The following is a 21,746-nucleotide window of genomic DNA, read 5'->3' on the forward strand; positions in this document are numbered from 1 at the left end:
TATTACCTGAATCTATCAAGCCTATTCTGCTAGGTCTGCCATGGCTTCATCTACACGCTCCGGTTCTCGACTGGAGGTCCGGAAAAGTTCTCTAATGGGGTCCCAGATGCCATAGCCATTGCCTGTCACAAGTTCGCCCTGTTTTGCCCCCACTGCCTCAGTCACTCTCCGATTCACCATCTCATTATGCTAGTTTTGCGGAAGTTTTCAGTAAAAGGGAAGCAGAGACTCTTCCTCCTCATCTCATCTACGACTGCCCGGTGGATTTACTCCATGCCACTTCACCACCTCAAGGGCGTATTTACCCTCTTTTCCTGCCAGAGACCCAAGCCATGTCCACCTACGTTAGGGAGAATCTCGAAAGAGGGTTCATCCGAAAGTCTTCCTCCCAGGCCAGAGTCGGATTCTTCTTCGTGAAAAAGAAGGATGGATCTCTTCGGCCATGTATCGACCACCGGGTTCTGTACCGAATTACTGTTAAAAATAAGTATCCCCTGCCGCTCATCTCAGAACTTTTTGACAGAATTCGTTTGGCCAAGGTATTCACAAAACTGGACCTACGCGGAGCATATAACTTGATCCGTATCCGTAGAGGAGACTAATGGAAAACCGCATTTAACACCTGAGACGGCCATTATGAATACCTTGTGATGCCCTTTGGCCTTTGTAACGCCCCAGCTGTGTTCCAGGAATTTGTAAATTACATTTTCCGTGATCTGTTGTATATCTGTGTGGTGGTCTATCTGGAAGTCATCCTGATTTGCTTGCCGGATTTAATGATGCATCGGAGGCATGTTCGCAAAGTTCTGTCGCGGTTAAGGGAGAACCGCCTATACATGAAAATTGAGAAGTGTGTGTTCGAGAGAAGCTCTCTGCCCTTCCTGGGCTATATCGTGTCCGACCATGGCCTCAAGATGGATCCAGAGAACTTGAGATCCGTCTTGGACTGGCCACGTCCACAGGGCCTGCGGCTCATACAAAGATTTCTGGGATTCACGAACTTCTATCGGCAGTTTATCCCGAACTTCTGATCTCTGACTGCCCCAATCTCAGCTCTCACCAAGAAGGGGGCGAACGCCAAAATTTGGCCCCCAGTGGCAGAATCGGCATTTACTAAGCTCAAGAGCGCTTTCACCTCAGCATCTGTTCTTCATCACCTTGATGCTTCTTGGCAGTTCCTTCTGGAATTGGACGCATCTTCCGTTGGTGCTTGAGCAGTACTAGGTCAAAAGAACTCTAAGGGCAAGATGGTTGCTTGTGACTTCTTCTCTAAATTGTTCTCTCCGGCAGAGTGCAACTATTCCATTGGGGATCGGGAGTTGCTGGCCCTCAAGTTGGCATTAGAGGAATGGAGACACTTGTTGGAAGGCGCGGTCCACCCTATTCTCATTTATACGGATCGTAAGAACCTTACATACTTACAGTCAGCACAACGACTAAATCCTTGCCAAGCTACGTGGTTGTTGTCCTTCGCTAGATTTCAATTCCTGCTTCACTTCCGTTCTGCTGATAAGAATGTGAAGGCTGACGCCCTGCTCAATAGTTTGAGATTAATGACTAATGAAGAGATTCCCCAATATATTATAGACCCATCTAGGATTATTGTCGCTAGCCCATTGCAAATTGAGACATTCCTCCTGGAAAGACTTTTGTCAGCCTTACGGACCGGAGAAGAATTCTCAGCTGGGGACACAGCTCTGAATTGGCGGGGCACTCTGGCATTCGAAAGACTCAAGACTTCATAGCCCGTCAGTATTGGTAGCCCACGCTGCCTAAGGATGTCATGGACTATGTTTCTACATGTACGAAATCGAACAAGTCGTCGCGCTTCAAACCTGCTGGTCTGCTCCTTCCCCTGCCCGTTCCTGATTCCCCTTGGCAGCATATAGCTATGGACTTTATCACTGACTTTCCCTTCTCGGCTGGATGTACTACAATCTGGGTAGTAGTGGATCGTTTCTCCAAGATGGCACATTTTATCCCACTGACTGGCCTTCCGTCTGCTCCTTGCCTGGCAAGCCTTTATATTTCGCACATCTTCTGTCTACGCGGACTCCCTCTACATATTGTCTCGGACCGGGGTGTACAGTTTACATTCAAGTTCTGGAGAGCCCTGTGCAAACTGCTGTACGTTAAACTTGTCTTCTCTTCTGCTTATCACCCTCAGTCCAATGGTCAAGTGGAGAGGACCAACCAAATTTTAGAGAATTATCTTTGCTACTTTGCTTCTGCCGAACACTACAATTGGGAGCAACTCCTGCCTTGGGCGGAATTCTCATACAACAACCACACAAGTGAGTCTACCGCCTCGTCTCCGTTCTACATTGTGTACAGCCAGCATCCTCAAGTTCCTCTTCCTATGCCAGCCATCCATGACTCAAGTACTGGCAGCTAACTCTTAATTTGGCTCTTTTGTTCACGTCCGGCAGCAAACTAAGGCTGCGATTCTCCAAGCAGTGGACCGCATGAAAAAGCATGCCGATAAAAGAAGGAAAATTCCCCCTCAATTCTCTCCTGGAGTCAAGGTCTGGCTGTCCTCGAGAAACATTCAGCTCAAGGTGCCTTCTCACAAGTTCACTCCTAGGTTCCTCGGTCCTTTCGAGGTCCTACAGTGGATTAACCCAGTATCCTATAAACTTCGGTTGCCTCCTACTCTGAATACTCCCATCTTGTTCCATGTGTCCCTCCTTAAACCCGTGGTCCTGAACTGCTACAGTAAAGCTCCTAGGTTTGAAGTTGCTCCCAGTGGTTCTTCTGAGATTTTCGAGGTGAAGGAGATTCTGGACCGCAAGAGGGTAGGAGGAAGGACTTTCTATTTGGTGGACTGGAGAGGTTTTGGTCCTGCGAGAGATCCTGGGAGCCAGAGGGGAACCTCAATGCCCCTGCCCTCATTAAAAGATTCCTCTCTCGATCTGGTCCCAAGAAAAGGGAGCATAAGGAGGGGGTACTGTTAGGGCCGCGGTCACGGACCGCGACCTTCACTTACCTGCCTCCCGCATGTCCTCCTCGTCCTGTCGGCATCTTCCTCCCCAGAGACGTCGGCACATGCGCCCGCTCTGTCCCGTAGTGATCACTAGAGGGCGCGCACGCGCTGGTTCCCGGATTTAAAGAGCCAGCGCGCACATATGTAAATAATTCATTATTCCCTAAACACCCTGAGCTATAAAAAGGGCCCTGCCCTTCTTATCCCTTCCTGAGCATTGTTAGTTAATCCCATGATAGTCTTTGCAAATGGTCCCTTAGTGTTATCCTGTTCCCGTTGTTCCCCGTGCCCTGTTACCTGTATCCCATGCTGTGTCCTTGTTCCTGAGCCTGTTAGTGTTTGATTAGTGTCCTACTGCACCTGCTGTCATCTGCCACGTCCAGTGTCATCTGCCACATCCAGTGTCACCTACCATATCCAGCGTCATCCGCCACGTCTGGCTTAACCTACTGCACCCACCTCCATCCGTGCTAAAGCCTTGGCCACTGTCTGGACTATTTCAGGTACCCTTGTGCTACAAACTGGTATAGACTCTCGCATAGACTGTGACTTGACCAGCTGCCTCTGCCACGGCGGAGCAGCCTAGTGGGTCCACATACCCTGTGATCGTGACAATATTCAGATTGGGTCACCGTTACTAGTGGGGTACAACAGGGCAGAGGGGTAGCTAGGTTCTTCAGCACCCGGGGCAAAGATTCAGATTGGCGCACCCCCCCAACTTCTTTCCCAACTTCTCCTTCCCCAGCGCCATGTTTTTCTTTCTCTACCAATCAATAAGGCTGTCATTTTTTTAAAACTTTTTTTTATGTATCTCGAGCATAAAGCCATTTGTACATTTTACAAGCAATATAGTTATATAAGGTAGTTAACATAACAAAAAATTAGTAGATAGTGTCCCACCCCCTTTGTAAATACTGCCACACAGCCCCTCCTGTAGATATTGTCACACTCTCCCCTAGTACATAGTGTCATACTAACTCCTTGGAGATAGTGCCAAACACACACCCCTGTAGATACTGCTACACACCCCCTTGTAGATAAAGCCACACAGCCCCTCTTGTAGATAGTGACACACACACCCACTGTAGATAGTGCCACACACTCTCCCCTTTCTCCTGTAGATAACGCTAACCCCACCCCCCCCCCTGTAGATGGCGCCACTGGGGCTCCCTCTAGGAGTGGAATCTCCACTCTGGTCATATAAGGACAGTGACATCAGGGACTACTCCAGGAGCGTAATCCCTGGCCAGTGCCTCGGTAATGCTCTTGCCGGGGATCCCGCTCCAGGAGGAGTCTCTGACGTCACTGTCCATATATGGACAGGGGCAACAGGGTCTCCATTTAGGAGCGAAATACCCAGCCAGAGCGTCGGCAACTCTCTGGCCGGGGATTCCGCTCCAGGAGGAGTGAATGGCAGAATAGGAAGCAGATAGTTTCCTGCTCTGCCATAATATTCAATTGTATGTGCGTCCTGAGGATGCAGATACAAGTGAATGTGGCAGGTGCCGGACACATACTGGACAGTAATTTGCCAGGACTGTCTCTGTAAATTCGGGACAGTCCCGACAAATTTGGAACTGTTGGCAACTATGCTCATGCCTCCCGGCGCCCGCCTAACTTCCCTCCTTCTTGTGACCGGGCAAATGCCCCATCTGCCCCCAGCTATGCCCCTGCACAGAGATTAGTATTGGGCCATATTCTTTTTAATATATAATGTAATGAAGTTTTAGAGGGATTGTACACTAACATATAAATTGTCGCAGATAATAATAAACTGTAATTAACAAAAAAAAATAGTATTATGTTACAAATGGATTTGGATAAGTTAGAGACTTGGGCAGAGAAGTGGCAATGAAGTTTAACACTAATAAATGCCAGCTTATGCACTTGGCAAAATGATAACAACATTACTTTCTAAATGGGAAAACTTTGAAAAAACTGACATGGGAGCGGATGTAGGCATATTGGTTGGCAGTAAACTTATCTGTAGCAATAAGTGTCAGCCAGCTGTGGCCAAGGCAAATAAGATCATAGGATGCATGAAAAGAGGAATAGATTCACATGACGAGAACATAGTTCTACCACTATGCAATCACTAGTCAGACCGCACATGGAACAGTGGGCAGATTTACTAATGATGTCTAAGCTTTAGATAGCGTAAACTTAGACAAGGCCGTCAGAAGATGCTCCAAATTTATCACAGTGGTGCACGCTGTATGATAAATTTGTAATATCATGCTAGACATGTTTGACAATATTCTCTTTCTTATGCCACCTCTCGTTGGCTAAGTTTCCGACAATTTTTTTGTGCCAAATGTTGGCACACTTTGCACGTTTTAAGCCACAGGCCCTTTTCGAGACAACTTTGAAAAGTGTCTAGTAAAGCACCAGCATATGTGTTTTTTGGGCCAGTTGCTTCATAAATAGGTCTAAAACTTGATGTGCCAGTAGTGCACCACATTTTGGTGCATTTTACGGCAATGTCAGGACGCGATTACATTAGTAAATCTGCTGTTTGCAGTTTTGTGCAACAGTCTACTAGAAAGACATAGTAGAACTTAAACTGGTTCAAAGACGCACACCCAAAGTAATAAATGGAATGGGTGGACCACAGTATCCAGAAAGATTATCAAAGTTTGGGTTATTTAGTTCAGAAAAAAGATGACTTATGGGTGACGTATTAACTGTGTATAAATATACAAAAGGTCAATACTGAGATGTCTCTAATGATCTATTTATACCCAGGACTTTAACAATAACAAGGGGGCATTCGCTACCTCTAAAAGAAAGGTTTCTACACCAACATAGAAGGGTCATCTTTACTTGAAGAGCAGTGAGACTATGGAACTCTCTGCCAGAGATTGATTAATTTCCTGCTTTCCAGGTAGCAGTGGGAGAAAAAAGAATGATTCAATCCACTAGGTCTTGTGGCTGGCGAAAACCACAGTAGGAAATATACTTATGGATATACCAAATCCACTTCTAAGCTCACCCACTACTTGATGGATCTTTAAAAATGCCAATCGAATAACCAAAGGACTGCTGCAGTATGATATACCTTTGGGTCTGGAACTCCAACCTCTCCTAGCTGTTTAAAATGAACTAGAGTGTGGATACATATCCTACTGCAGCTGCCGTTCTATGTGAACTTAATAAAAGCTGATTGGAGACGTTTGAATAAAAAAAGCTGGGGGGACCAATAGGCAAGGTCTGGAACATGTATAATAGTTGTGAAATCACGTCAATTGTCAACCCTAATGTCCTCTCTATTAAGGGAAGATAGTTGAGTTAGATTCGACTGTATTTTAATTCCAATGTATTTAATACACAAATTCTGCCATTTAAAGGTAAACCGTTGATTCAAACATACAACCTTTTTGCTAGGGAGAGTAATAGTAAGAGCTACTGTTTTAAGTAAGTTGACTTTAACATTTCTTAGGTTTACAAATCTCTGAAAGTCATGTAGAATGGAAGGAATATATATATATATATGTGGTTGTGAAACGAACAATAGGAGGTCATCTGCACAGAGCAATGTTTTATAATGATGTTGTCCTATTTAAGACCGTGTACACTGGGGCTATTCCTCATTGCTAAGTGTTATATCACAAACACATATAACATGGGTGAAATTTTGTAATTTAATCGGAAAAACATCTGATAATAAACCGCTTGTGCAGACCTGGGCCATCAGGTCACTGTACCAAGATAAGGACCTACTGATAAAATCATGACCAAAATCAATTTGTTCTTAAATGGCCTGGAGGAAGCCTTCTCCGCATCTACTGGAGCAGGGATTTTTGTACTTTGGCTCTTTGTATCAAGAGTAAAGTCTTGTTAGTGTTATTTCTTGCTTTCCTCTCCTCTGCGAACCCAATTTGGTTATTGTATATAAATATCGAGAGAATTGGGCCCAACCTCTTTGCGGTTATATAGAACATTGCTTGATTTCTATATTTATTATAGGCTATGTAAACCTATGATGTGCATGTTTTGTTTTTTTTAATAAAAAGGTCAGTCAGTGTGTTTGGTGTAACTTTATAATTAGTCTTTATTAAAAAAATTTTTACTTTTTGAGATACAGCTGCTCTGTATTCTGTATACAGAGCAGCTGTTTGTAGCGCTAAATCCTGTTCCCGTCAGGTCCACGGACCTGACAGGTTCAGTGAAAGCGGGTCCTGCGTGTAAGTTCATAATGTGATAGATTATAGGTGGATCCTGCGTGTCTCTGAGTCGCTGACACTGAACCCGTCAGGTCCGCGGGACTGACGGATTCAGGTCATAGCGAATGATAAATAAAGTTACACCAAACATGCTGACTGACCTGTTTATAAAAAATAAATAAAAATGCCCCTCAAAGGTGTACATAGCCTTCTAAGAGATAGGCCTATAGCTCACAAAGAATGAGGGATCCTTATTAGGCTTAGCAATAAGGCTGGGTTCACACTACCTATTTTCAGACGTAAACGAGGCGTATTATGCCTCGTTTTACGTCTGAAAATAGGGCTACAATACGTCGGCAAACATCTGCTCATTCATTTGAATGAGTTTGACGAAGTATTGTGCAGACGACCTGTAATTTACGCGTCGTCGTTTGACAGCTATCAAACGACGACGCGTAAATTGACTGTCTCGGCAAAGAAGTGCAGGGCACTTCTTTGCAACGTAATTTGAGCCGTTCTTCATTGAATTCAATGAAGAGCAGCTCAAGATATACGAGCGTCGCAGACGCCTCGTATATTACGAGGAGGAGCATTTACGGCTGAAACGACGCAGCTGTTTTCTTCTGAAAACAGGCTGTCATTTCAGCCGTAAAAGCCAGCTAGCGTGTGAACATACCCTTATAGTAATAAGAGCTGTCAAAGACTGTTGGGTGGAAGGACATGATGTAGAAATCTGATTAAACACCCCACTCAAAATTGGGGACAGGAGTTCCCTAAAGCTTTATTAGCCAGTGGAGTCAATCTTATAGCAGAATCACTCTCCATTTCAGTAAATTTTTCCTCCAGTGAGGACCTGAACCTCTGTGGTATTTTTGGTAATGCTGTCTCTAGAGCATATTCCTTTAATTTAAAGTCCGGATACTGCGGTGTGATCCGACCATAATATGTATCCAATCTGTAAGGCTGGATTTGAAGTTAGAGCGTGGTGGCTCAACAGGGGTAAGTAAATTTGACTATAGATTTGATGAATCTGTGAAAAATAGGTATAGTCCCTCTCTTGAGAGTGGAGAATTCCCTAGATGTCTATTAGCTGAATTGTATTTATCAGATGCTTCCGACACTTCTGGGAAGCAGTAATATGGACCTTTTGTGAAGTTGAAATTTATTTTAAGAACTAAAGTAAAATTAAAATCGCCTACCCCCACCATTCCCTTTGCAAAGTCTGCTATCATGCATAGAAAACCAATACAAATTTTAATTTGGTCTTGATTGGGCAGGTATCAGTTTACCACTGTAGAGATTTGATTAGCCAGTTTTAATTTTGAAAAAACAAATCTACCTTTGGAGTCGACCAATACCTTATGTCGTAGGGATTTATGGATGGTGATTTATGTTCCTTTTGACCTAGAACCTAGATGGGTGATCTGGAACTAAGAAGTAAAACATATGTCATGTATGATGGGAACGTGTCTGGCCCTGAAACGGGTCTCCTATAAGAGAAAAGTACAGTTTGTACACTTTCCTTATACATTTGGTTAAAGGGGTTATCTGGGTTTTTAAAATTAATGGCCTATCCTTAGGATAGGCCGTCATTATAAGATCAGTAGTGGTACGACTCTCGGCAGCCCCGCCGATCAGCTGTTTGAAGGGGTTGCGGGACAAATGTATCAGCACATGCAAAGTACAAAATGAAAACCATGTAAACAATCGAGTGCTGCGGCCGCTGATCGGCAGGATAGGCCATAAAGGATAGGCCATAAAGTTAGAAAACCTGGATATCCCCTTTATGATAGTTTTTTAAGTTTATGATAATATTTTTCTGGTAAATTTATTCCTCGCATATTTAAGGAGAAAAAGTGTACTGGAGCCATATATATATTAAAGAGAGGAAAAGGCAAGAAAAAAAATATACTAATCTCAGGAGTGAACAAAAATGGTAACTTTACCTTACTTTCCATCTAAGAGGAAAAACGTCCTAATGGGGGAATAACTTTCAATAAGCTAAGGGAGAGGGAGAATTAGTCTTGGGAGGGCTTTATATTACCATTTAGTTATTATACAAACATCTAGGCAATAGTATACAAGTGAGCTCTTCTCTTCTAGCAGTATAGGTATTTACAAATCATCTACTAACAAATTGAACAGAGCGTTTGATAATCTTTTTCTTTCAACAACAGAAGCAAATATTCCCAACTAGTCTCCCATGCTGGTACTTGCCAGGCCTAGAGCCAAGTGTCGTATGTGCTCTAGTGCAGATAGGCACATTGTTTTTATAGTAGCCGCCAAGTCGGAAGCTTATTAAACATCAAATATGATTGATAATAAAGTCTAGGTAACACACTAGAAAACCATCCTTATTTGAATGTTGTATCTTTAAGTTCACTGTGGATATCTGTCCCGAAGTCTTATTTCAATCAGGTGGCATAGTGGCTAGTTCCATATGATCTCTCAATATACGTGGTTGTCCCATGATATCCTTTTGTAGCAAGGACGGAATGTCTGGCTATTTAGTTAGAGCAAACATAAACATTTTGTTTCTTAAGGAAAACGAAGAATATGAATCCACCCTCCATGGCGTACCTGTAAAATAAATTTTTAAAAAACATGTGTATTGTATCTTTTTTTTGCCGCAAAACTTCCAGGAATGGTCATAATGCTCTTCTTTCTAGCATAGTAGTCCTGGATAAATCTGGAAGTTTTTGAAGTGATGTATTTTGGTACATATCCGGTGCACCTTCTCTAAGACTCTTTAATAAAGCCTCTTTCAATTGATATCGATGGATCATACAGATCGCAGGGTTTGACGTAGTCCCAAAGCTCTATGTGCCTGATCCAGTTTGAAGTTTGTTTCAGGGGGTAACTCCAGTATTTTAGTAAAGATAAATTGTAGTGCTTTAGGCAATTGAGTCTATAATTTCTGGTAAGCCTCTAACCCCCACATTATTGCATCATTCTCTATGTTCTGCTTCATCAATTATCAAATATTGCGTGGATCTGCGTGTATGAATATCAAAAAGTCCTTGATGGGTCGCCACATTGGCAGTTAAAGAATTCTCGGAGGATTCCATCTCAGTAGCAAGATCGGCAAGATGCTGTAGGTTATTTTGGAGGGCCAGTATCTCTGACCTATAAGCGGATTCTAGACCTATGACATATCCCTTCTTAACTTCTCTTGTGGTTGTAGTCATGAAGTGTGCCCTAATATCCCCGAGTGTATCCAAATTAATAGTATCACTATGTTGTCTGCCCTGTATTAAGGACTGACATTTTGTCTGTGACACCAGCATTGAACGGTTTTACTGATATTACTTACCTTTAAGCCATAGGTCAACGTATCCGAGCCTTCTTTTCTTGTAGTCATTTTCCTCAGAGGTAGCACCGGCGAGCCCTGGTCCCTTTGAAATAGAGGATCATTGGGGAGATTTCTTTCCATCTGGCTGGCCAGCAGTTGTGCCTTTGGAGGTAGTGCCTTTAAAGGGGTTTGCAGGGGTTCCAGCACATGGGATCATTGTAATGGTGGAATCTTCCCCAATATAGGCCACTGGTCAGCCAGCAATGTGGCTGCAACTGTGGAAAAACTCTGACCCCCTGGAACGGTTTGAACCTGATGCTTACTTGTTGTCAACTGCTGGTAAGCTGCACAACCCATCCAGCTCTGCTGAGTCTCCCAATGGCACTTCAGTGAGGCACATGCAATAGCCCTGCAAGACTGACATCCAATCTTGGTGGGGCAGAGCCACTCTGAGGCTGACCCTGTCTCAGGAAGATCATCATGCTGAGGGCTTCCCCCGGTTGAACTGGCCAAGCAAAAGTGTATGATACCATGCGTCACGGCTGGCAGAAGAGCTCAGGCAACCGCCCACCTGGGACCCGCAAGCCGGTGTCGCGTGATGTGGCTGTTTTTGGACTATATCAGGGCTGTAGCAGGGTATAGATTATAACACAGATGTAGTACAGCACTTTAGCTTCCTTTTTTAGGCATCTTTGGTGGCTTTTTCAACATGCGGTCCGGGCTTGGAGCTTACAAACGTCATCACTCCTCCAATGTCATATCACACCCCTCAATTTCAGGGATTTATTCTGATTGCTATATTTAGACACAGGAAGAGTATTTGTCCCTTAGAAGAGGAAAATTGTCTTCTGCCTCATGGGGGAAAAACCGCCCATGTGACAGGAGAAAAATTATTCTTATCTACAGGAAAAACCTTCCTCTGTTTCAAGCCTGCAGGAGAATATGCTGAAATAGATAGATGTCTTTTTTTCAGCCATACAAACTCTGTTACTACGTTCTTGTTACTTATATTACACAATTTTGAAATTATTAAAATATTAAATTTGTTTAATACCTCTGTGTGTTTCTGTTTTTAATCTTTTAGGCAATTTTGAAAATGAGTATGATGATGTCACAATCAAGATAATATTTGCTGTTGTACAAACCATTGGATTTTTTAATTCAATCTGCAATCCTATTGTATATGCTTTTATGAATGAAAACTTTAAGAAGAATTTCCTGTCTGCTATATGCTTTTGTTTCATGAAAGACCCGTCTTCTCCTTTAAGAAGACCTGGAAATTCAGGTATCACCTTAACCCAACAAAAAGTGAGAATTAATACAACAAGTGAAGAAACGAGGAGGGAAGCTTTCAGTGATGGAAATATTGAAGTAAAATTTTTTGATCAGCCTGTTTCCAAAAAGACCACAAAAAGACATCTCCATTTGTTTACATCAGAACTTACTGTCCATTCTTGACTACAAGAAGCCAATTATACAGTTTTACAATTCTGCCTATTGATAATATTTATTTAGTCAAAAATAAAAAGGATAGAATATTTTCTACATTGGGCTTCAAAGGGATGGGTGAGGCATAATATGTCCAATATTATTTACATTTACTTTACATTATGATTTCTCATATAGTGAAAACTACTCTATTTTCATATCATAAAAATGAATCATTTGTTATTATTCTTATTATTATAATTATTCTTATTGTTATGTTAAGAAGGATTTTCGTTTTAATAAAATAGGTTATTTGCATAAAATGAAATCGCAGAGACCAGCTATTTCTTTAACTTAAAGAGGTAGACAATAGACATTTTGGTTTATCCACAGGATATGCCATAAAGTCTTATAGATGGAGCCCTGATCTGTCACATGCTATCAATATACCAGTAGTAAGCAAGCAACATGGAGACCAAGTAATACTCAAAACAGGTCAGAGACAAAGTTGTGGAAAAGAATAGATCATGGATGGGTTATGAAAAAATATCCAAAACTTTGAACATCCCACGGAGAACCAATAAATCCATTATAAGAAAATAGAATAGAAAATAAGAAAATAGAAAAAATATGGCACAACTGCAAACCTGACAAGAGAAGATTGGCCTCCAAAACACAGACTGAGGAAGGAGGGAATAATCAGAGATTCAACAAATATTTTGCATCTTCAAAGTCATAGGCATTTGTGTAAATCAAATAGTACAAAATCACCAAAGATCCATTTTAATATAAGTTTGTAATGCAACACAAGCAGAAAAAAACACTAATAAAGGTGAATACTTTTGCAAGGCACTGTATCTGGTGGAGTGGAGGTCAAGTTTCCAAACTCTCTTGATGCGTCTGGGTTCCAGAGGGGGCATCCCCATTGTTCAAATATGAATGGCATGTCCTGTGGATAAAATGTCTGTAGTGAAAAATCCCTTTAAAGAGGCTCTGTCACCACATTATAAGTGCCCTATCTGCTACATAATGTGATCAGCGCTTTAATGTAGATAACAACAGTGTTTTTTATTTTGAGCAAGTTATGCACAATTTTAGATTTATGCTAATTAGTTTCTTAATAGACAACTGGGCGTGTTTTTACTTTTTTACCAACTGGGCGTTGTAAAGAGAAGTCTGTGATGCTGACCAATCAGCTTCATACACTTCTCTCCATTCATTTTTAGCAGTACTCACGAGATCACACTGTGCAGTCACATACTCCCATATTAACTTGAGTGAATAGACATTGCCTCCAGCCAGGACGCGATGTCTATTCACATTCCCGACACTTTGGTAAAGTTTCTTGGGGACTTACTCACACAGCACAGTGTGATCTCGCGAGATCACGTGTGCTGTCATTCACAGAAACTTTACCGAAGTGTCGGGAGTGTGAATAGACATCGCGTCCTGGCTGGAGGTGATGTCTATTCACTCCCAAGACACTTTGGTAAAGTTAATATGAGAGTATGTGACTGCACAGCGGGATATCGCAAGATCACGCTGTGTTGCGAGTACTGCTAAAAATGAATGGAGAGAAGTGTATGACGCTGATTGGTCAGCGTCATACACTTCTCTTCACAATGCTCAGTTGGTAAAAAAGTAAAAACACGCCCAGTTGTCTATTAAGAAACTATTTAGCATAAATCTAAAATTGTGCATAACTTGCTCAAAATTTATCGTTTTTCAAAATAAAAAACACTGTTGTTATCTACATTACAGTGCCGATCACATTATGTAGGAAATAGGGCACTTATAATGTGGTGACAGAGCCTCTTTAAATTAGCTGATTTTACTCATTTACTTAATGTAACGTATTAAAACAGAAATTTGCTCAGACAAAATATAATAATTATTTTAGTATTTTGTTTATCTACCTTATAATTAAACTTATTTTAAGAGACTTGCATTAAAAAAAATTTGCAGGGATATTTTCCATGCTTCTTGTTAACGCCTCCAATTTTTAGTGGTTGGATTAATTTTCTGCTTTTTTTTTTTTTCCAAGTAAACGCAAATGTATTTAATGGTGTTGAGGTCTGAACTATTTGAAGGTCTGTCCAACACCAGCAGTTTTATTGATAAGTACATATTGATCTTTCTAGCAATGACCTTGGAATTGTTATATTGCTATAGAATTGTTGTTAGACATTTTACAGAGGGTATTCAATGATCTATTAATATGTGTTTCTACTTATCAGATCCTTTCAGTCAAAAACAAATCGCTAACTCCAGATATTATTATACATCCTAAAACTCGCACTGATCCTCCGACATGCTTTACTGATGATTATAGACATAGTTCAAAAAGTCATTCATCGTTTCTTAGAACAAATGTTCTTCCTTTTGATATTTCCCTTTTCTCAGTAGCAATTTCTTCACAGTTAAACATCTTTTCAGACCCAAGGCATTGAGTCCTATTTTGTCTATATCTGTTTTTTAACTCCAGTTTTGGAAACGTCTTTTTCTTAGTAATATGTATGTGTTGATGCTTACGTAGAATTATCTGTTAAATATATTGTTTTGTTCCATTTGACTGTGTCTGTCTATCTATCTATCTATCTATCTATCTATCTATCTATCTATCTATCTATCTATCTATCTATCTATCATCTATCTATCTATCTATCTATCTATCTATCTATCTATCTATCTATCTATCTATCTATCTATCTATCTATCTATCTATCTATCTATCTATCTATCATCTATCTATCTATCTCATATCTAATTAAGAGAAAAGGAGAAATAGAATAAAAGAAGGGGAAAGTTGGGGAAAGGAAAGAAAGGAGAGTGTAGGAGGGGAAAGGGGGTTACCATCTTCAGCCAATCAGACAAAGTTAAATGGGTCCTCAAAGGAGTCCAGATCTTTTCAAACCTGTCTAAAGTGCCAGATAAGATATGAGAAATGCGATCTTTGACCATTATCCATGAAACTTTAGCAATAAGTTGGTCCATGGATAGAGTAGGCCATGTATAAAAGTAGTACAAACCTATTGGTACATTCAGGAGTTCTGAATGACTCATCTTTTAATTTACATTGTTACAATTTTCGTGAATAAAGTTTGTATTTTCTCTATATTACATTGTCATGTGTTAATTGAACCCTAAACCCTGTAGGTTTTTATGTATAAAAGTAGGCCAATGAACTGAGGTAACCTGGGATCACGTGATGTCAACTAACCAATAACTGCTTAGTTAAAGGGTTATCGGAGGACCAAAAATTTGGGATTTATATTTTATTGTGAAAAGAAGTCACCAATGGAATTTCATTTTTAATTCTGTATCGTTCAGCTAAAACCCGGCGAATTGGTGCCAGAAGTCCTGTAGTTTTCCCAATATTGATGACGCGCTGACTAATATTTTACTGAAATAAAAAAATAAAACACACAACCCACGTTAACCATTTTATTGAAAATAAAAAACGCCATAATCGAGGTAGTCCTCAAATCCATAGTCCAGCAACCAAACCTGTAAAAAGCCACAAACCAACACAAAAAAAAACATTAACACATAAAAAAGCAAAGCAATTATCATACTTACCTTTCAAGGGTCCACCACTGGAGCCGCAATGTCAGCGAGCTATGCTGTTTCCATAACTTCGGGAGTTATGGGGGTGTCAATAGTAAAAGTGCCTAGGGCAGCACCAACTCTAAATACTACCCTGCCAGTCTGGCTGCATGGTAATAACATATAAACATCAGTGACTCCCAATCCTCCTGCAATTTTAGGTGTAAATAGGGTACGCTTCTGTATTCGTGGGTATCTAGTACACCATATGAACGACATGATACATTTTTTAATATCTCTCTGTGCCTTTATGGGAACCAATAAAGGAATAGTGCGAAATAGATATGAGGCGAGGTAATAATGTAATTTTGACTGAGGCAATGCGACCGAACCACGACAAATGGTATTGTGACCAATTTGTGAGATCCGCAGCTATTTGTCTAAAGAGGGGGAAAGTTTTCATTGTATATGGAGTCTATGGAAGCTGTTAGTTTGATACCTAGATACGTTAAATTTGTATTATCCCATTAAAAGTCAAAGTTTAGTTGTAGGAGCTTGACTGCATTGTTCGGGATGGTGAGATTTATAGCTACCGACTTTTAATTATTAACGCTGAGGCCAGAAAGCAAACCAAAATTATCAAGGATATTGAAGAGATTCAGCAAGGAGTTGATGGGTGCAGACACAAATAATATTATATCATCCGCAAATAAAGCACATTTGTGTTCAATTCCTCCCATCTTCACTTCTCTGACGTCAGGGTTATTTCTTATCAGGTTAACTAGTGGTTCAATAGCCAGAACAATGCTCGGGACAAGCGACTGCCCTGACGAGTTCCTTTCTGTATGGGAAGGGAGGTAGATATCCCCTGGAATAAATTTGCGCAGTGGGTTGGCGATACAATTCAGTGAGAATAGATAGAAAGCTATTTCCAAATCCCATCTTTTTTAAGAATAAATAATAAATATTCCCTGGATAGGGAATCAAAAGCTTTCTGGAGGTCAAGGCTCAAAAGCATATTTTGTCTTCCAGAGGTCCCATCCCAAACCGAGCGAACAGCGGAGATAATGTCCACAGCTCTTCTCGTCTTCCAGTCTACTGCGTGGCGAAGGGGAATAAAACCCGTTTGGTCTTTATGGATATAAGAAGGGAGGAAGGAGTTCAACTGGGTGGCTAGGATTTTAGTCATAATTTTAAGGTCTACATCTAAAAGGGAAATTAGTCTTCAATTGGACCTATCTGTATGATCCATATGGGGCTTAGGTATGAGGTGGATATATGCTAAATTCGAGAAGGGTGGTAAACTGTCGCCATCTCTATATGCATTGAATAATTAAACTAAATGAGGTATGTCTCCAAATGTTTTGTAATACGCTGATGAAAAAGCATCAGGTCCTGGTACTTTATTAGCCTTCAAAGTTTTGATAGAATCCGACACCTCATCTAGAGCGAATTCAGCATCAAGTATATCTCTGTCAGGGAGGGTAAGTTGTTTCGGTATAGCAGCATTTAATAATGTTTCAGCTTTCCTAACATCGAAGTGAGATGGCGCTGAATATAGGGTTGTGTAGAAGTCGTGGAATGTTTTTAGAATTTTAGTAGGATTTTGTAATAGGGCCCCGCAGTCAAACGCAATTTTGGGGGTGTTGGTGTAAAGGATTTGCCAGACACAGGTTCTGTGTCGACGCCCGTGGGCAATCAGTCTGCACCTGCTCCTATGTCTGTGAGACTGACTCCATCTTCCACCACTCAGGATGGCAGGCTTAGGAGAGGGAGAGCCTATCACAGCCTGGCCAGACGGAGCTAGTTCCCGCCCACTGTCTATTTATACCTGCCTTTCCTGTTCCTCCTTTGCCTGTGATTCTTCTATGCTTGTTTCCTGGCTTGCTGCTGCTGCTTATACTACTGATCCTCTGCTTGTTATTGACCTTGGCTTTCTGACCACTCTCCTGTTCAGCGTTTTGTACCTCGCTCACTCCTGGTTTGACTCGGCTCGTTCACCACTCTTGTTGCTCACGGTGTCTCCGTGGGCAGCTGCCCCGTTTCCCTAGCTTCTGTGTACCCCTGTCTGTTTTGTCTGTCTTACACTTACTGAGTGTAGGGACCGTCGCCCATTTGTACCCCGTCGCTTAGGACGGGTCGTTGCAAGTAGGCAGGGACTGAGTGGCGGGTAGATTAGGGCTCACCTGTCTGTCTCCCTACCTTGTCATTACATAATCACAGGCCCATATACCTAGTCTACCCTTGTCCCTGACACATCTATGGACGCCCTTGAGACCCTGGCTCAGCAGATGCAGGGCCTCTCCCTACAGGTCCAGGCCCTGGCTCAGAGGGACAATCTGCGTGATGCTTCCCTGGTAGTGCCCCCCACCTCACCTCTTGAACCCCACATCAAGTTGCCTGACCGGTTCTCAGGGGACCGGAAGACTTTTTTCTCCTTTCGGGAGAGTTGTAGACTCTATTTTCGCTTAAAGCCCCACTCCTCAGGTTCTGAGAGCCAGCGGGTGGGTATAATTATGTCCCGGCTCCAGGACGGGCCCCAAGAATGGGCCTTCTCCTTGGCTCCTGATGCCCCTGAACTTTCCTCCGTTGATCTTTTCTTTTCTGCTCTCGGGCTCATTTATGACGAGACTGACAAGACTGCCTTTGCCGAGAGTCAGCTGGTTACCTTACGTCAGGGTAAGAGACCTGTAGATGAGTATTGTTCTGACTTTAGGAAGTGGTGTGTAGCTTCTCGGTGGAATGACCCTGCCTTGAGGTGCCAGTTTAAATTGGGTCTGTCGAATGCCCTAAGAGACCTGCTAGTTAGCTATCCCTCTGCTGACTCCCTAGATCAGGTTATGGCTTTAGCGGTACGACTTGACAGACGTCTCAGGGAACGACGACTTGAACGTTTTTGTGCCTTCTCCTCTGACTCCCCCATGATGGCTCCCGAGATTCCGTTGCTTCATTCTTCCACGGAAAACTCGGATGAACCTATGCAACTCGGGGCCTCCGTGTCCCCCCAACAACGTAGAGAGTTCCGCAGGAAGAATGGTCTCTGCTTCTACTGTGGGGATGACAAGCATCAAGTGAACAACTGTCCTTGGCGTAAGACTAAGCAGCCGGAAGAACTTCCACGCCTAAGTGATCATCGGGGAGGTCACTTGGGCAAACAGGTATTTCCCGTAAAGATGAAACCTAATAAAATCTTGCTTCCCTTTCAGGTCTCTTTTGGTGGTAGGTCTGCTACCGGCAGTGCCTTTGTGGATTCAGGGTCTTCTGCTAATATTATGTCTGTGGAATTTGCTATGTCTCTAGCTATGCCATTGATTGATTTGCCTAAACCTGTCCCGGTAGTGGGTATCGACTCCACTCCTCTTGCTAATGGTTATTTTACACAGCATACCCCTGTTTTTGAACTCCTTGTTGGCTCCATGCATTTGGAGCAGTGCTCTGTACTGGTAATGCAGAGATTATCATCCGATTTGGTTTTAGGCCTTCCCTGGTTGCAGTTGCATAATCCCACGTTTAACTGGAATATTGGGGATCTTACCAAATGGGGTAATGAATGCATGACGTCATGTTTTTCTGTTAATTCTATTTCTCTCCCTGAGGAGGTGAACACTCTACCTGAGTTTGTTCAGGACTTCGCTGATGTTTTCTCTAAAGAGGCCTCCGAAGTGTTACCTCCTCATAGAGAATACGATTGCGCAATCGATTTGGTACCAGGAGCTAAGCTCCCTAAGGGTAGGATATTCAATCTCTCTTGTCCCGAACATGAAGCCATGAGAGAGTATATCCAGGAATTTCTGGCCAAGGGTTACATTCGCCCCTCTACTTCTCCGTTAGGTGCTGGCTTCTTCTTCGTAGGGAAGAAGGATGGTGGTCTTAGGCCATGCATCGACTACCGGAACTTGAATAAGGTCACTGTAAGGAACCAGTACCCCCTTCCTTTGATTCCTGATCTCTTCAATCAGGTTCAGGGGGCCCAATGGTTCTCTAAGTTTGATCTACGGGGGGCTTATAACCTTATCCGCATCAAAAAGGGGGATGAGTGGAAGACTGCGTTTAACACGCCCGAAGGTCATTTCGAATACCTCGTCATGCCCTTTGGGTTGTGTAATGCTCCCGCGGTCTTCCAGAATTTCATAAATGAGATTTTAAGAGACTATCTGGGGGTATTTCTTGTAGTGTACCTTGATGGCATACTTGTGTTTTCCAAGGACTGGTCTTCCCACATTGAGCATGTCAGGAAGGTGCTCCAGGTCCTTCGGGAAAACAAACTGTTTGCTAAGACCGAAAAATGTGTGTTTGGGGTGCAAGAGATACCATTTTTGGGTCAAATCCTCACTCCTCATGAATTCCGCATGGACCCCGCCAAGGTCCAGGCTGTGGCGGAATGGGTCCAACCTGCCTCCCTGAAGGCGTTACAGTGCTTCCTGGAATTCGCTAATTATTACAGGAGATTTATTGCTAACTTCTCGGTCATCGCTAAGAATCTTACGGATCTCACTCGCAAAGGTGCTGTTCTCCTCCACTGGCCTCCTGAGGCTGTCCAAGCTTTTAAGGGTCCTTAAGAAGTGCTTTATCTCGGCCCCAGTGCTGGTTCAGCCCAACCAAATGGAGCCATTCATCGTGGAGGTTGACGCCTCCGAGGTGGGAGTGGGTGCTGTCTTGTCCCAGGGTACCAGGTCCCTCACCCATCTCCGTCTCTGTGCCTACTTCTCCAGGAAGTTTTCGCCCACTGAGAGTAACTATGATATTGGCAACCGCGAATTCTTAGCCATTAAATGGGCATTTGAAGAGTGGCGCCACTTCCTGGAGGGGGCTAGGCACCAGGTAACGGTCCTTACCGACCACAAGAATCTGGTTTTCTTAGAATCTGCCCGGAGGCTGAACCCGAGACAAGCTCGATGGGCGTTATGTTTTAACAGATTCAACTTTTTGGTCACCTATAGGGCTGGGTCTAAGAATATTAAGGCTTACGCACTGTCGCGTAGCTTAATGGCCAGCCCTCCTTCGGAGGAGGATCCTGCTTGTGTTTTGCCTCCAGGTATAATCATTTCCTCTATTGATTCTGATTTAGACTCCGAAATTGCAGCTGATCAAGGTTCAGCTCCCGAGAACCTTCCTGAGAACAAGCTGTTTGTTCCCCTGCAACTCCGGCTAAGGGTACTTAAGGAAAATCATGATTCTGCACTATCTGGCCATCCAGGCATCCTCGGTACCAAGCACTTCATTGCCAGTATCTACTGGTGGCCTGGGTTGCTTAAAGACGTTAAGGCCTACGTCGCCGCTTGTGAGGTTTGTGCTAGGTTCAAGACTCCCAGGTCCCGACCAGCGGGCTTACTATGTTCTTTGCCCATTCCCCAGAGACCTTGGACCCATATCTCCATGGATTTTATCAACGATTTGCCTCCATCTCAAGGCAAGTCGGTGGTGTGGGTTGTAGTAGACCGCTTCAGTAAGATGTGCCACTTTGTGCCCCTCAAGAAACTACCCAATGCTAAGACGTTAGCTACCTTGTTTATCAAACACATCCTGCATCTCCATGGGGTTCCTGTCAATATTGTTTCTGACAGAGGGGTACAATTTGTTTCATTGTTTTGTAGAGCCTTCTGTAAAACGTTGGAGATTGATCTGTCCTTCTCCTCGGCTTTCGATCCTGAAACTAATGGCCAAACGGAGAGGACTAATCAGTCTCTAGAACAATATTTAAGGTGTTTTATCTCTGACTGTCAACATGATTGGGTCTCATTCATTCCCCTCGCCGAATTTTCCCTTAATAACCGGGTCAGTAACTCGTCAGGGGTCTCCCCCTTTTTCTGTAATTTTGTGTTTAATCCACGGTTCTCCTCCGTTTCACCTGGTAGTTCCAACAATCCCGAGGTAGATGTCGTTCATCAGGAACTGTGCACAGTCTGGGCCCAGGTTCAGAAGAACCTAGAGGCGTCCCAGAGCATACAAAAGACTCAGGCAGATAGAAGACGTTCTGCTAACCCCTTATTTGTGGTCGGGGATCTGGTGTGGCTATCTTCTAAAAATTTGCGCCTTAAAGTCCCGTCTAAGAAATTTGCTCCCCGGTTTATTGGGCCGTACAAGGTCATTGAAGTGCTTAACCCTGTCTCCTTCCGACTGGAGTTGCCCCCGTCTTTTCGAGTGCACAACGTCTTTCATGCCTCCCTCCTTAAACGCTGCTCCCTGTCCTTGGCTCCCTCGAGTAAACCTCCGGTCCCTGTTCTCACCCCTGAGGGGGTAGAATTCGAGGTGGCCAAGATTGTGGACAGCAGGATGGTCCAAGGCTCCCTCCAGTACTTGGTCCATTGGAGAGGATACGGGCCTGAGGAGAGGA

General features: G+C 43.0%; 1 protein-coding gene across 1 annotated transcript in view; it reads left to right on the plus strand.

Annotated features, from left to right (window-relative positions):
• QRFPR (pyroglutamylated RFamide peptide receptor) overlaps positions 1–12,017 on the plus strand; it is a 73,985-nt gene extending 61,968 nt beyond the window's left edge. Inside the window, exon 6 of the mRNA XM_075849721.1 lies at positions 11,523–12,017. Within this exon, the coding sequence (XP_075705836.1) occupies positions 11,523–11,896 (374 nt within the window). The 3' untranslated portion in view covers positions 11,897–12,017. The remainder of the gene's footprint in view (positions 1–11,522) is intronic.
• Positions 12,018–21,746: the final 9,729 nt, after the last annotated feature.

Source organism: Rhinoderma darwinii, chromosome 1, assembly GCF_050947455.1.
Source record: "Rhinoderma darwinii isolate aRhiDar2 chromosome 1, aRhiDar2.hap1, whole genome shotgun sequence".
Taxonomy (NCBI): domain Eukaryota; kingdom Metazoa; phylum Chordata; class Amphibia; order Anura; family Rhinodermatidae; genus Rhinoderma; species Rhinoderma darwinii.